This window comes from Charadrius vociferus, unplaced genomic scaffold (genome assembly GCF_000708025.1).
Source record: "Charadrius vociferus isolate BGI_N301 unplaced genomic scaffold, ASM70802v2 scaffold306, whole genome shotgun sequence".
NCBI classification, from domain to species: Eukaryota; Metazoa; Chordata; class Aves; order Charadriiformes; family Charadriidae; genus Charadrius; species Charadrius vociferus.
Genome location: NW_009648963.1, coordinates 1658744 through 1674979, shown reverse-complemented (window position 1 = coordinate 1674979; position 16236 = coordinate 1658744). Strand labels below are relative to the sequence as shown.

At 39.7% G+C, this 16236-nt stretch overlaps 1 protein-coding gene across 1 annotated transcript in view; it reads left to right on the top strand.

The window, feature by feature from the left end:
- TAPT1 (transmembrane anterior posterior transformation 1) overlaps window positions 1-5759 on the top strand; it is a 44519-nt gene extending 38760 nt beyond the window's left edge. The window contains exons 13-14 of the mRNA XM_009887630.1: window positions 2072-2232; window positions 4939-5759. Coding sequence (XP_009885932.1) covers window positions 2072-2232; window positions 4939-5168 — 391 coding nt within the window. The 3' untranslated portion in view covers window positions 5169-5759. The remainder of the gene's footprint in view (window positions 1-2071; window positions 2233-4938) is intronic.
- The last annotated feature ends 10477 nt before the right edge of the window (window positions 5760-16236 follow it).

The following is a 16236-nucleotide window of genomic DNA, read 5'->3' as shown; positions in this document are numbered from 1 at the left end:
TGCAGCCCAGCACTGGATTTTTCCCTGTCTCTGTGGCTTGAAGAGTGGAAGGCAGGAAGAAGTAATGTGATTCACTTGAAGGATTAAATGCTGCTTTTTGAAGGCATAGGTCACAAGAGTATTTTGGTTGATTTTATCCTTATTGAGAAGTGAGAACAGATTTTTACTTCTGCCATGATCTTAGATTTGAAGCTAACTCACCTTTTGCATCTTTCAAGTAATTTGTGTTCTGAACATAAATTTCAGCTTTTCATCAGATTAGTATAGCATAGATATGTGAGAAACAATTTAATGAAATCTGAAACCATTAACTGGGCAAAGGATTCAGACTATAATGTGGAAGGTGTCATTTTGCATTGATATTTCACAACTGCAATACTGTAAGTTATACTATTAAAGAGTCTTGCCCAGCATATGAAACCTGAGTTTTCTTCTTCTAGGATTTTGAACAACGGCAAACTTACATTGTTGTTAGAAATTTGAGCCTGGGGTGGACTGGCAGAAAAGAATAATGGAGACTCGCTAGAAACTCTTGCATAATTTTCCATGAGAAACTGGAACTGATACAGTAAAGTGTTGATTTATGGCCTTTTCAACTTCTGATCTCATTAAATCAGAGTCAAATCATGCTGTAAACACCTATTCTCTCAGAACAAAAGCCTGTTACATAAAAAGTGTATGGAAAAAAACTCTAAAACTTATTAAAAAGGGAGGCGAGCTTCTCAACTCTTAGAAACGAAATTTGTCCTGATAACCTAATAAAATTGTGGAGAATAATGGCTTTCATCTTGTATAAAATGATAACTTCTTTGTGGTTGCTTGGATACTAAAATGTCAGTTTCTTCTGAGTACTGAAAGTGGTCTGCTCAGCTCATTCTTCCATTTCTCTAAATTTCTTCTACAAGTAAATGCATTGCATAAATTTCCCTTAAAAGTGCAGTGTACTTTATTTTTCTGTGTGACAAGGTCTGATTACATTAATGCAGTGAGAGATAGTGAAGCTTCTGCTGAAGCGTGCTTGGTTCACTTTATGATTAAGCAGTTAGACCCATTCCATGGATTTTAATCTGTGAACGTTCACTCCATCTTGGTTTTAGTCTGTTAGTGATGTACATAATAAACAGATTTTCAGAGAGTGGAGAATAATTTTAGGATCTGCATTTGGTTCACTTCTGTTACACAGATGGGTTTGCATGGCAAGTATTTATATTCATCCTACAGAGAATAGATCACTGCTTCCTTGTTGTTCTGTAGTGAGCCTTCTCCTGCTTCACCTCTGCTTTCACCTCCGGAGTGGACATTGGTCTGCATGTTGTGTAATACTAGTAATGGAACTTAGATTTTACAAAGCTCATTTGAGTTGTAAATCTAAAAGCACTTGGTGGCAGATGAGACCTTCCTGTTCTTCAAATGAGAAGACAGGTACAAAAGGGACTTCAATGATTTGCTGAAGTTTGTGCTGCAAATTAGTGACAATAGAAAAGGAATCTGCCATCAACTGGACTGTGCTATGATGGTAATGCAGTGCTGCCTCTTTGGATTTGTTGAGTTTTATGGACTGTGTTTTGTAATGTATAAAAGGACTTTTTATGATTAGTCTGTAAGTAGTGAAAGATAGATATATTTGCTTTCTTGTGGTTCGAAGTCCTAGTGATCCTTGGCTGGGTACACTTAAAGCTACAGCTTTAGCAGTAGTGTGGTTAACTTGGACTTGCACTGTTGAGGGCCCTTTTTAGTTCTGTGTTAAATATCAGATGTATTAAATGGCTACTTAAGTGTCCTTGTAGTCCTTTTTTTAAAATATGATAAAACTTGATGTTTTTCTCTAGATCCCTTCTGAAAAAAAAAAAATTAACTAGAAAATTTAAGCATTTAATCTGAAACAAATTGTTGAGAAAAGGCAGTTACCTTTTGATCTTGCTATTGAAGGGACTTAATTTGTTAGCTATTCCTTCCAAGACAGGAGGAACCAAATGCAATTATTTTAATATGAATAATTGCAGTATGAATAACATACAATTATTTTAATATGCTAATGCAAATATGTAAACAAATCCTTTTATTTTTTCAGGTTAATATCTCTAAAAGTCCTTAACAGTATTGTATTGCTGGGGAAGTCATGTCAATATGTAAAGGAGGCAAAAATGGAGGAGAAATTATTCAATCCTGTCCTGACTGCCACCCCAGGGAAGACAGCTGGCAAACAGCAAAGCATGTTTAAATCTTCCCAAGGTAAGCCTAACTGCCTTGTTTTGTTTTCAACTGTAAGGAAAATTGCTTTCAGACCAAATTTAATATTAAACCAGATGTATGACATTGCTGCACAGTAGCCCTGTTGCTGGACCTTAATTCTGCCGTGTCACAGCTGTGAACACAGGTCTGTAAATGTAATAGAATTTATTGCTTTTAGTTCATGCATCTTTTGGATATAAATACTCACCTCTCTGATAAGATCCCACCCTGATATGTGGAGTAATAGAAACATTAGAATAGCAGCACACTTGTGTTTTGTTTGAAAATCATCATTGTAGAATGGTTTGGGTTGGAAGGGACCTTTAAAAATCATCTGGTCCAGTCCCCTCTGCCATGTCACTACACAAATAAGTAAATATTTACACATCCTCTCTGGCACTGCTGAAGTTTAATAAGGTAGCAATCTATGCATTTCTTATGGAAATTAATGTAAAACATGGCACACAATAGATATAATTACTTATAATTGTCATGAACACATGAATGAAAACCTTTATGATATCCAAATAGGAATTTCGGCTGATGTTTGCTCGCTTCATTTCCAGTCTGTGAAGCATGGTTTTCTTGTATGGGTCCTCAGCATTGGCACTTAATATGTAATTGGAATGGGGCATTATTATATTGCTGTGACATGTTATAGAAGGAAACAGAAACCTTCATTGTTCCAGCCAACTGAATTGGATTGTGTATCTTCCTCTGTGAAGAGCTCAATGAAAGCCCTAGAGAACTTAACAGTGAGGCTTTTATTGTGTTCACTCTTTTGCTTGCCAAAGACTTGAACAGCTTGAAATGTAAGGTGCTTATTAGTCGTCATAGTGTCTCGCCAGCAATAGTAGAGTTAAGAATCTGTCAGTGTTTCAGTCATAGATCTCTCACCTGTGTCAAATCAAATCATGCAGAAACTTGATGCAGACGTTTATTTTTAAATAGCTTACATTCATAGATTTGCTTTAGTTTTTCATGAAAGAATACAATATGAATCGATCTGAATACCTTTTGCATTTCATTAGTCAACTATCATAATAAAGTTTTAGTAAAAGATTCTAGAACTACACTTGGGTATGAGACTTAATAAGCTGTACTTACTTAGATTGACTCTTAAACTTACAATAAATAAGTCCTGAAGACTATTTTTAGCTGAAGCAGCAGCAAGTTTACCAGGTCGGTCAGCAGAGACGCTTATTTCCTCAAATCGAAAGACTTTGGTTTAAAAAGTAGCAGTCAAAAAGCTTTTGCTGATTTTTATTTAGAATATTCTTAACTTCACTGGTGATGAAAAAGCTCGATTTTTAACAGTTCTTCAGGCTTTTTTATACCTTTTAATAGCTCGCTATTTACTAAAAACCTCAATGGTGTAAAATTATGATTTTTTTTTTTTTTTAACCGTCCCCAGCTTCTGTGTGTCTGCATTATTACTGCTGGGCTCTGCAATATTGATTAATCCTTGTGCCCCACTTATCAGGTTTTTTTCAATACAGTCTCTCAACCTATCTCTTACTAGGATGAGGGTGAGGGAATTAATCTGGTCTGCTTTCTATCATCTTACAATGTGAGTCAATTTATTTTCTTAAGAGTTTCTGCCTTGTCCTCAGAAACAGTTTAAAATTTTGAAGGATAAAATTTTATACTTGCTCTTCAAGGATGGAACTTCTAATTACTGATAATCATTTTTAGGCTGACCAGCTTTCTCTGGAAGCTGCTGGATTAGAAAATACCTTTGTAACGAAGTTCTACAATTAGCATTACTTGTCTCCTTTATCGATGCAAGTTTAGTACTTTTGACTTGCGTAAGATTGTAGAGAATAATCCATCTACCTTCAAGTAGTAGGTGGTATACTGTGAAGAGATGCTATACAGAAAGAAGTTTTTGTAGCAATTTGGATAATGCTATGATTTCTGACGAATAATGTTCCCTTTGGCTGGTCTGCAGTACTCTCCACATTAGTCAGATTGTTTCAGATTCCTTTAAAAATGGTAACTCAGTCTTTACAAGGAGATAGTAAATAAGAAAAATGTATTTCCTTGTCATTTGCTTGTGCATTTTAATTCTTTAAGTGTTTTAACAAAATGTGGAAACAATACGTGGATATTACTTACAAATATCTTAGGTTAATGGAGCCAGTGTTCAATTCAGCTGAAATAAGAGGCAGGAATAAAAATAGGCATCTTCAATAGAACTACTTTAGGAGCCAGTGCTATTAGTGTTTAGCAGTGCACGAGCCATTTATTAGCTGTCCCTAGAGAAGCCAGGTTTATTGTACATATGTAGAGGTTTAGGCACATCTAGTTTCTGCTACAGAGATTCCTTTTCTTCAATTCAATAGAAAGTATCTGTGTGATTCACATAGTGACTGTCAAAAATCTTTTTGCCTAAGCCAACAAAAATGAGTATGTAAACTAGAAGAATGTAGTTTATGTCCTAATATCTGCTGCTTATGCTTTTGCTCATCATTGAAATTCTGTAGAATTCATTTTCTATCCTTTTACCAAATTAGGAAAGGAAATTTCTTATGGTAGAATGAAGGAGAGGTGGTGGCTTCCACAAAGCATTCTTCTGTTGCTTCTGCTGGTTTGATGTAGCACACTTTTTCAGGACAGCTTTGGAGGAATCTGGGTGTTACAGATGCATCAGTATGTCTGTGTTACATTAATGATTATCTTTGTAATTGTCTTCTATTCCAACAGGAATTTCCACAGATGAAAATGGATCTACATCAGTTACCAGTCAACCTGTGCATCAGAAGGAGAACACGCCGTCTTTACTTGTAACAAGCAATTCTGATCAATTTCTGACAACTCCTGATGGAGAAGAAAAAGATATAAGCCAAGACAGTTCAGAATTAAAACACAGGTCTTCAAAGAAAGACTTGTTGGAGATAGACAGGTTTACTATTTGTGGAAACAGAATTGACTAAGATTTATTTTTTTTTTTTTTTAAATCAATGTGCTAAGGATACTGAGCTGTTGGGACAGCAGAAGCTACCGGAATGGACAGTTGCCAAAAAAGGCACATAAATATTTATTTAAAAACTTAAATTATTAATGGCAAAAAATATAAATTTCTTTCTACAAGTAACTTGACTTGGTATCTGGTCAGGTCAAGTAAGTGATCTTTAACTTGCCTCTTGGAAAATGTGGTGGATCGTGAGTCTCTAGCCTGGTGGCAGAGCTGCAGTATCACTTTTCTGGAAAATAGACTGGAAAAAAAAGCATAATCCTGTTCTGCATTATGAAACCATGCTTCCAGAACATACTACTTTTCATGAAGGTTCCTCCAGTGTAAGGATATTCCTGGAAATGTATGACAACTTGACCAGGAGCTTGCCTTGCCAGTTACCTTGTTTTATTAAACATCTGCAAGCAGAATTCAAAACTTGTGCTTATATCAACAAACGCATAAAGCATTGGTACATAAAACAGTAAGTCAAGAGAGTTATTCTTGTCAACAAAAACCTTTTCAAAATGTATCATGAAAATCTTGTAATCGGAATAAAATTTTGCCTTTAAATGAAAGACTTACTGCATACTATTTTATCTAAATACTAAACACCAAGGAAAGATCGCTGTAAGGAGGGTTCTGCTTAACTGAGCAAATATGAAGCATATTAATTCTTGTGTTGTGTGTCCTACAAGGCAAACTATTTATAAAATTATTTTTAAAAGCTGAGGATTTTTTGTTGCTATAGGAAAAAATAATAAAGACGCACTTCTATATGTCGAGGAAAGGCAGTGTTAATTGCAGCAAGCAAGTGTTGTGTTGGAACTATTTGTATGGCATTAACGTAGCAGAAAAGAATATTGCACTGTATTTTGGGGTTAACTGATAAAGATGACATCTGTGTATTAACTTGCCTATAAAAGCTCATACTGACAATCAAATCAGAATTATCCATTTTAATTGGTTGGTTTTAGCCAAGCTTCAGTAGATGGACTAGATGTATAAAGATCACTTAAGCATCACAACGCATCTTAATTTCTGGTGTGAGATGCAGTTGTGGGAGAATTGATGAAAGATGGTTTGGAATCCTCAGACCAAGAATGGAATAAATTTGAGCTCAACTCTTAGGCTGGAGAATTAAATCAGAAGAGACCCTTTAGTAAATGGTAAATTCTTCCTATGTTGTTGTTAAAACATGGCATTAACTTCAAATGCCTTTCAGATATGTAAGGAAGCACCAGTTTCGCTTTCCAAGGGAAAGTATCAGTGCTGAACAAATGAAGACAAAATTTGGTAGTTTCATAATTTGTCAGAGTGGGAAAGCCAAAGTTCATCTGCTTTATGAACATGTAAAAGTTTAATGTATATGCTAATCCTTGAAGCTTGCAGGACTACAGTAATATAGCAAATGGAGACAGTTGGACAGAGTTATCATGTATCTGAGCAGACTTGGTAATGAGACAGCTTTGCCATACAGGTTAGCGTAGTCTGCTCTGGTGGGAACTTCTTGCTGCAGTGTTTCAGCCTCTCCTCTCCCATCGAGAGTAGCTGGAGTAATGGCCAAAATCTGTGGTTACTGTTCAGGGATGATACTAAAACGGAGAGGACTTGTGCCGGGGAAAGATCTGAAAATCTTTAATTTTTGATGTATTTTATACTAATTGGAGATGTTCACACATTGAAATTCAGATTATCTGTCAATTTGGTGTATCTTATTTTTGAATTATTTAGCACTTGCTAAAGAAAGCTTGGAATTGCTTTCATTTATTTTTTTTTTCTGTTGAATGACATTCTGTATCAATTTTATAAGTGCATCTTGTGTGAAACTCAATAAAATTCAATTTTGTAATATTTGTTTAAAAAAGGAAAAGTACAGCGTCGACATTTCTTTCTTAGTATTCAGAATTGGTGACCTTGCAATGTGTTTATGGTATTAAATTCTGATTTCCATTAAGTAAGATTCTTACAAATGTGGGACGCAAATGTGCACAGGAACTGGGTTATCAATGGCTTTACTTCTGATTTATTTCTGTAGTAGTTGGTTATTGCCACGCATAGGAAGAAGGTATTGATGCCAAGCCACTCCTAATTTGTTTTTTAAAGGCAAAAGCCTTGTAAATGAAAAAATACTGTGTCTTAAGGGAGTTGTAATTTACGTAGTCAGTTGCTGCAATTGGACGAGTTACACCTTCACAGCAAAGCCGAATGTAACTGCAGTATAAGCTTAGGCAAAGCCTTTCCTGAGCACATGACGGTAACAGTGGAAGGGCAATGGCTACCCGGGCTCAAGTCCAGGTCCTGGCCCAGATACTTGATTGAGGCTGGGAGCCTCCATTGCCTTGTTTCTACACCTGAATTGTGGTAGCTAGATCTAAAGCAGTATGGCTGGGCTTTGGGATATGGCTCTTACATCTCCCTTTGTTGTGTAGGCATAACTTTGTTGACCTAACGGATCGCAATAATTCAGAGGTATACCTAAGGCACTGCTTATAGAGGGCACTGCGAATGCAACACTTCCCCTTAAACTCTCTGAAAGTCTGGTAGGGGCACAACTGGGCATGAAATTTCATTGTTTTATCTTGCTCCAAGCTCTCTAATTCCTTCAGTGTCTAGCAGTGCATTTTTAATGAAAGGTCACAGCTGCTTCTGTGACCCTGGGTGGTCTTCGCAGAACTCTGGAGGTGGCTGAGGGGGAACAAGCCACAAAAAAACCCACCCAACATCAACAAATTTCTCATCTATAGATAGTCTTTTAATTCTTTAGGTTTTCTCAAAAACCTGTCTTAACAGTGGAATAAATAAGAGTCGGAGGTTAAGTAGTGAATAGATTGAGTTCTTCAATTGGTAAAGCCCTCCAAAACCAAAATCTGGGCAGCTACGATGCAAACAGTGATACTTCAACTGAAGTCACAGTTGCCAAATTAATTCCAAAAGCACACACTGAGTACAGCGTATATTCATAATTAGTATTATTCATTATGCGAGCATTAAGGAACAACTATGTTTTCCATAGGATTATTTAATTAATCTTTTGAAGCCTTTTGGATGTTCATCAGCCAAGCAGAATTTCCCCTCAAGCAAAGTAGTTTTACAATCACAAGTACACTGTTAATTTACTCGGCTTCTTAATTTAGAGTGAGTTTGTTGAAACTTTTCAACTTTGTCTTGGTTTTTTGTGGTGCAAAATTTTCTATATTCTAAGTGTTCATTTAGAAGTCAGTGTTTGCAAATCAGCATAGTTCTTAAGGTCACTTGTAAAGCCAGTGTTTGCCTGGTTGTGGCTACTACACCAGCTCAGCTGTTGGGCTGCAATTCTGAATCTATTCGTGGATGAATGCAACTTAATTGTAGCACAAATGTAAATCAAACTATGCGAAACTCCTGAAACACTGCAACATTTTGTCTAACAAACTGGGCTACTCCATCGTGAGTAAACTAGGAGTTGTACCAACTGCATCAGTGTTGGGTAATGAGGGCTTCAGAAATGCTCTTCACAATTACTAAACAAAGTTTGCTCTTAAAACTTCTTCAAGAGTAATCGATCGTTCTTAGAAAATTGGACTGTGTTGCTTTTGTTGACTCCAAGGAAGCAAATAGTTTGGTGTAAGTACTGCGCTGCTAGCCAAGGGGCTGTAACAAATGCTGTGAAAGCTGTGCAACAGGACTGACTTTATCTCATGGAAGTTTTTCTGCATGTAGGGGTGTGAGATGCTTAGACTATGAAGGCTGTCAAAAACACCTGATGTGTCATTTCTGTATGTCTCTTTGTTTAGGAGAATGGTATCTTTCATGAGCCATGCCAGCTAAGCCTGAGCCTAGCTACACTTTTCTTAGGACTTAAGTATCTGTTAAACTCTTGATTTAGAAAAAATGCTGCCAACAGAGTTGTAAGATGGATCATTAATATGTAATATTAAAAAACACTTTTGTGAGCTCATAGCTCTAATAACAGGAAAATCCAAAATGATAATAGGTTTTTAAAAATATTTCTGTTTTGCCCAAGACAGTGTTACTGTGTTTGTGATGAAATAATCTCAGATTTTAAAATCTGCACTTACTGTAAATACGCTGCCCACCTGTACCTCACAGCTACTGCTTTAGGCTTAGACTGTTATTTCTTCTGTTCATTTACTGCTTTCTACTAAAGTAATGCTGTCAAGCAGAGCCAAGGTTTGACTGTTAATTGGAGGCAGTTCTGTGTTACAGCTGGACTGTAGAAAGTGTTGAGTGTCCAGGAGAGAGAGGAGTCGACTCTGTCAGTACAAAGCTGTGGGTTGCAGCAGCACTACCTTGGGTTCTAATATTTTTAGGTTGACTTTAATGCAGTTCTATTGAAAACTTTGCTAAAATAGATCATGCATTGAACAGGCAAACACATTGCATGTATGAAAGTAGTAAAAACAATATAATGTATTATGGTTTTGTATCAGAAATTACTTTGATGTGAGAGTGATGTTGCAAGATAAGTATATTTTTAATAGAGCAATTTTTGGTGTTCAGGGAAGGCTCAGGTTTTATGTTGACGCTTCTCCCCACCCACGCCCATTTTTTTGGCCAAAAGCAGTAATAAGTTTCTGTGTATGTTGACTGCTTTGAGTATCAGAAAGAGTATGTTCCTGTTATGCCCAGTCCTGAGAGATGCTTCTACCTGCTGTTCCTGTTGAAAATTAAGTAAGTATCAAGGTACCTCAGGAATCACTGACTCGATGCTGACAGTTTAAAATAGGTAATTCAGAGGAGTGACATTGTGGAGCCTGGGGAAGTGATGCCTCTGATTTACTGAGAAGCGTGGCAATGAAATTTAAAATCCAGCATTGGACAGCACATCATTCGGCTCGGTACACTACATGAAAGCGGGACGGTATTCGAGTTGATGCTAGCAATAAAGGCAGCAATATAGCCGGCGGCCAGCTTCTTTCTACAGCCAAGGCAGCAGGAGCTGTGCTAAACTAGTCTGTTCTGGAAACAGTTCTTGAAGTACCACATGTATATGTATCTGACCTCGAAGCCATGGGACCTTGTTTTCGGGTCAGTTACCGCTCTGTGCCCTTCAGACTCCTGCGAGGCATAGCTGTAACGAAAATGAATCTTGCGTTGAGGCTTGGCACTAGCTACTGATTGGAGACAGTGTCCTTAAAGCAGTAGCGGAGAACCCACCTACTAGGCTGATCTGAAAATTTGAGTTGTCTTTAGTCACTTAAAATTACTGTGACATTAGAGGCGAGCAAGTTCTGCTGCATCTGAGGTAATGGCTTATGGTGCCTGTTCTGCCATTCCGTGACCACGTGCTGTTTTGCCTCCATGTGGGCAGCAGTAAATCCTCTAGCTAGTTTTTGTGCTAGACCCTCATTTCTTAAAAGCGGGGACCAAAGCCTCAGTGGATATTTAATAAGTGACTCTTTACAGCAGATGTTCTCTTAATGGCATCAGAGTCATTTTGTGGAATTGATTTACCTGTTTCGTACATCTTGTGTTCAAAACGGCAAATTGCGTGAGGTTCAAGGTTCAAAAGTTTCAGCTTTGAATACACATACACATCATTTCTTTTATTGCTATTTATTTAATTGATTTGACAAGTCCAGTTTCTAAAACACTACAATTCTAGTAGTCCCAGTTTTCAGTAATGTGGATTTTTGTCCCAAGGGCCCTGAGGGCAGTAAGTGTGCCGAGCTCCTGATTTGCTACCCAAACTGCAAACCCTAAGAAACAAAAATACAAGCTCCGTAGTTTCACATAACCACTGTAAGGAGCAAGATAATCTGGTTTATCTCTGGTGTGGGCAGTCTGTGAGAGCAGGAGGGGCACATTAAGAGACGAATACACAATGTACTCGGTTTGTAGGTCTTAACAGTTTACCTGTAAATTCTCATTACAGTTTAAACACCAAGGAACTGAGCCAGATCTTAAATCTGTTCTCCTTGCTGTCATTTTGGATATATCAAATTGTCGTTGGTTATTCTACTGTTCATCCATCTGCAGCTTTTTTTTTTTTTTTAAGGAGTAAAGACTGACTAAATCTTGTCTGTAGCGGGAAATATTCTCACTGGAATTTAACTTGAGAAGGGAAGGGCTCTTGGACTATTAAAAAATGTTGGTTGTGTTATTTTTATAGTAATTACCTTTTCTTCCTCTGAAGACAATTGCTGGCTTTGGGTTTTCCATAATATTCCAAGTAGCTGTCGTCAGCCTGTGGTGAATAGCGAGATGGATATCGAATTATCAGCATTACGATTTCACTACTGGATAATACAAGTACGAGGACACCTGGTAACCTTCAAACACAATCCTGCAACAGCTATAAACCAGAGCTCCTTAATTAATGAGAAGCAGTGGCCTAAAAGCCACACGAAACCTGTTAATTCTGTTTAGCATATTATGAAGCATTTGAAAGTCTTTCCTTGTGTCTTGAAGAGAAATTGTTCAGGGTAATGTTTTTCACAGAAAAAATAATCAGGGATTTTCTCCTTCTGCCCGCTGTGGGGTAACGCTCAGCAGATGGGCTTCTAAAGCCTGTGTCGCTTATCTGGTTGCTAATGATCTAGAAAGAATATATATATGGTTTTATTTATATAAAGTAAAAAAAAGGAGGGAAGGGGCTGATAAACAACTTCAAGGGGGTGGGGGGGGGGGAGAAGGAGAAATGTCTGCAAATGTAGAACTTCATACCTGAAGGGTAACAGTAGAAATAACATGCATTTGGGTGCATGTTTCCAGAGAAACATTTGTGTATGTTTATGTGGTAGGGACAAAGTAGGGTAATGTCTTTTTTTTTTGTTGTTGTCAGTCCACACTCCTAAGCTGTGCCATTTTGTCACTTTGTCAGCCTTGCCCCTGCAACTCAACTGAACAGTCCCCAAATGAAATTGGGCTGCAGCGCTAGTTACTGGGTGCTTTTGTTCCCCCTGGCTGGGTATTGGGTCTTCAAAGCCTGTAGTTGCCCTTGCAAAGGTACGTGCTCAGGACTTGGGGAAGGTCTTCCTTTGAGCAGCATTTTCTCTGACACCAGACGAGAAGCCCTCGTAGAGCAAGCCCTGAGTATGTAGATGGGAAGAACCCTCCTTGGTCATGGAGCGGTGTAATCCTTGGCTCGCTGAGCTGCAGGATTGGGGCAGGCTGGCTTTGGGCACTTCACAAGAGCAGATATTTCCTCTCCTTTGTTACACTGCTCAGGAATTTGGCCAGGTATGGTTTCCCTCTGCTGATAGGTGCCAAGGTGAGTCTGATGTGAACTCTGACAAGCTCTCCTGGATGTAGGTTGCACGTTGAGGACAGAGCAGAAAACAGAGGCCTTTGTCAAAGCCCCCTTTGTAACCGTAAATAATGCACCTTTGTATCATGGTACGGAAGTTTCTTACTTGACCTCATGTTGTAATAAGTAAATGGTACGCTTGCATCCAGAGAGAATCATTTAGAGAGACTTCTCGCGCATCTCGAAGCAGAGAGCGGAGCGCCGCAGGGAGGGTGGAGATGCTGTGGTGGTGATGATGATGGTGTGATTTGACTGGCACAGGCAGAAGGCAGACGGGCTTTGTTCTGCTTGCCCCATGTAAAATGGGGTGGGTTTGTGTGTGGGCATGTAGCAGCCTGGCACACACTGCGGGTGACAGGGGTAAGAACATCTGAGCTCCAGCCAGTGCCTTGTAGAAGGCAGAGGAGGCATTTATAAGAGTTACCCTACAAGTACGGCAGCTCCAGCCCTTCCTCTACTGGACCTTTTTAAGCTACTTGCTTTGTTAGGCCATACATGTGCACAACAGGCACAGCTTTTAAAGAACCAGGGAAGACACTCCAGTACACTAGGCTAGAGCAGCTAGAGTATTTTGGGAGGCCAGTGTCATAATTTGGCTCTTTCTTCTTGTATTCTGCTGTCGTTTCCTCCTTGTTCCTCTGTGTTGGCACTCATCGCGTAGTCCAGCACTGGTGGCTGGGTTCCCTGCCATGGCAGCAGCCCGATGCCAGGGCTGAGGTTTGTCCTCTGAGCTGTTCAGCTGGTTTCTGCCTGTTTTGTTTCACTACTCACTGCTGCATTTGCTTGTTTTACTTGTCTACCTTTTCTAAGCCTTGTTAATCAAGCCTGTTTCACGGTACCGGAAGCTGGTTAAGAGCTACTTATTCTAGCTCAGGTCCTGTCCAATGCAGCATCCAATTCACGTACCTCCTGAAAGATATTTGCTTAACTTCTTCCTCAGTCTTAAATGACAGAGACTTCACAACCGTCCTGAACAGTAAATATGTACACTGCAAATGCTGTTATTACCTGCAGAAAGCTTTCTACAGTCTGTTTTAAGTCTTCATTACTGAAATTTAACCCCTCCCCCCTACTTTTTGTCCATCCTGGGCATGGAGAATAAATTTCACATCTCCTTCTCACTCACTCTCTCTCCCCCTCTCCCCCTGTTTCTCTTCCACCCTTGGCAGCTGACACTGCTTCATGTTTCCCTTCAGGCTCCTTCGCTAAACCACCCCAAAGAGTTCAGCTTCTCTTTGCACGCACAGCTTGTCCCACACTCGTCCTGGGCGCAGAACTCCAGCTGATGCCTCCCTGCCCAGCTGAGCTGAGCCCGTGGATTACATCAGCCAGCTTTTAGCTGCCATATCCTGGCATGGGATTTACCTCTTCAAAAAACAGGATGCCACTTCTGACCCAGGAGAGTTTGAATACGCTGCGAGATCTATAGACTTTCTGTGGAACTGCCTAATTGTTCCCAAGCCTGCACTTGTGCTGTACTGTAGTGCTGCCAAAATGTAAAATCCTGTATTAGAGCTGCTTCGGTTTAATTTTTTTGCCATCTGTTTCTGTGGTTAGTCAAGTTTGTTTTGAACTCCTGTCGTGTAGTGCATCCACAGCCCTTCCTTTACCTTTCTCTGGCATCAGCACAATACTACCGATTAAAAACAGTGAATGGCAACGCAGCACGAAGAGACATCTGCAGAATCTGACTGCTGTGTGCTGCTGAACTAGTGATAAATACTCCCCGGGCAGGATTTCCTAACAGGCTTTGTCAACTGCTGCAAGCAATTTCAGTCTGCCCTATGTTTCCTTAGTTTGAGACTATCATGTGTGTGAGTATCAAAAGCCTCATGAAAATCAACATATGTGATATCTGCTGCTTTTCACCTTATGGTGTATTACGCTGTTGAAGGGAAATGCACTGGTTTGAAATGATCTGACAAATTTATGTTGGCTTTCGTTCACCATCATGCTACTCTTCCAGCACTAAAAAGAACAAAACCCAAATCTGATTACTTGCCCAGAAAAATTCTGGAAGACTGCAGTTAGTTTGATCTACCATTTCCTTTTTCTCTGTTCTAAAGATTGCTCTTTTAAATCACAAGAAAATCGCTAACAACTGTTAGTCACGTTTTGGAGGTTTGGTTTTGTTTTGGTGCCCAGGATAAGACTTAAGCTGGGTGAAAACATCTCACACACCGAGATAGACTGTACACGTGTACTGATGTGGGAGGATCCCTGTGAATTCCCGTGAAACTGACGGTGGTATATTTGGTAGGGAGAGTGGTGGGTTTGTACTGCTGTGTTTTGTCTTCGTACGGTGCTCCCACAAAGAAGGTGGATAGGAATCTCATAACGTGTTGTGCAAAGCCTTACTAATGTGCCTTCAAGTACCTATGGGGATAGAAGGAGGAAAGCCCTAACCTATCGCCAGAATCCATGTTTATCAAAGGATATTAAGGAGGAACAGGGAAGAAATGAGGTGAACCTCTGAAGTGTCTTGTGATATCCTAATGTCCAATGATGAGAAACAAGAAAGCAAAGGCCTGTCAAAGTCATCCAGATAAGGCAGTGTCCCACAATGACCCTTGAACACAGGATGAGGGCTGCAGGTCTCCCCTGTCCGCATCCTTTCCTAGCTCGGGGAGAGGGAGCAGTGTGCAGCTCAGGCAGTATTCACGCATCTAAAACGTTCAGTGGAGGGATTCCCCCATATTCGTTCCTGTCCTTCCCTTGGATTTACAATAAGGACCTGATTTCTTCTGGTCCTTAGATTTTAGTTGAGCTGTTACTGCTTGCCAATGGGCTCCTGTTACTCTCTTCCTCCCAAATCTCACTTAAAGGTTCTCCATGCTGAAAGCTGGCAGGCGAAGAGGCTTTCCTCATCAAGAAGATTCCCGTCTTCCTCAACAGCTCGTGCAGTATCATCCCATGGCTGAGGGTGACAAAGCTATCTTGGAAACATCATCTGTGCACTCGTCTCCAGGACTCATTTAGCTCCACCTGATCCTTGGGCAGAAGGATTAGGATTCAGAAGTCTAGAGCAACATCACCACTACTTTCTCTCCTGTTCCAGCCTTTCCTGAAAGTATCTTAGTTCAGCAGCCAGGGTCGCTCGGTGAGTGAGTGACTCTTGGCTGTCTTTGTGCCTTTGAGGCTTGGGTGCTGACAGAGATCCCATCTGCTGGGCAGGAGCCCTTCTGTCACATCCGGCTGAAAGTCACCAGTCCCTGCTGCTTTTTCCTTGCAGTGGTGACTGTGAAACTTGGGGTTTGGGTGAGACATTTGTCATTTTCTGCAACAAAGAGCAAATTTTACTTGTGAGCAGGATATTGGAGGAGCAATTTAAACTGTCTTTAATCTGGTGTCTACCTGTTAAGAGTGGAAGCAGAGGAAGCCTGTGATATGTTCATTTCCTTTTTCCTTACCCCAGCAGATAGAGCAAACAATGAATCACTCTCTTCACAACAATATTTTTAGTGGAAGATTGTTATCATACCTCTTCTTGATCATCTTTTTTTTTTTTTTTTTTTCCTAGACTAAAGAATCTTAACATTCTGTCCTCTAGACTCTCCATAATTTGTCTACATCTTTGAAGTGTTGTCCCCAACAGCGGAGGCAGTCCTTCTGTCGAGACTTAGCTGGGAACAAACCCAACAGAATAATTATTTCCCTTCCATGTTGTGCTCCTATTAGTGTACCTTATAGTTGATAAAGCAAATCTTTAAGTTGTCTGTGTCAGCATAAACTTTGGACATTTCCCAGGCAGGGGCACGGCCAACTGCACCGAGTCTATGCTAGGCTTTAAGAAGGA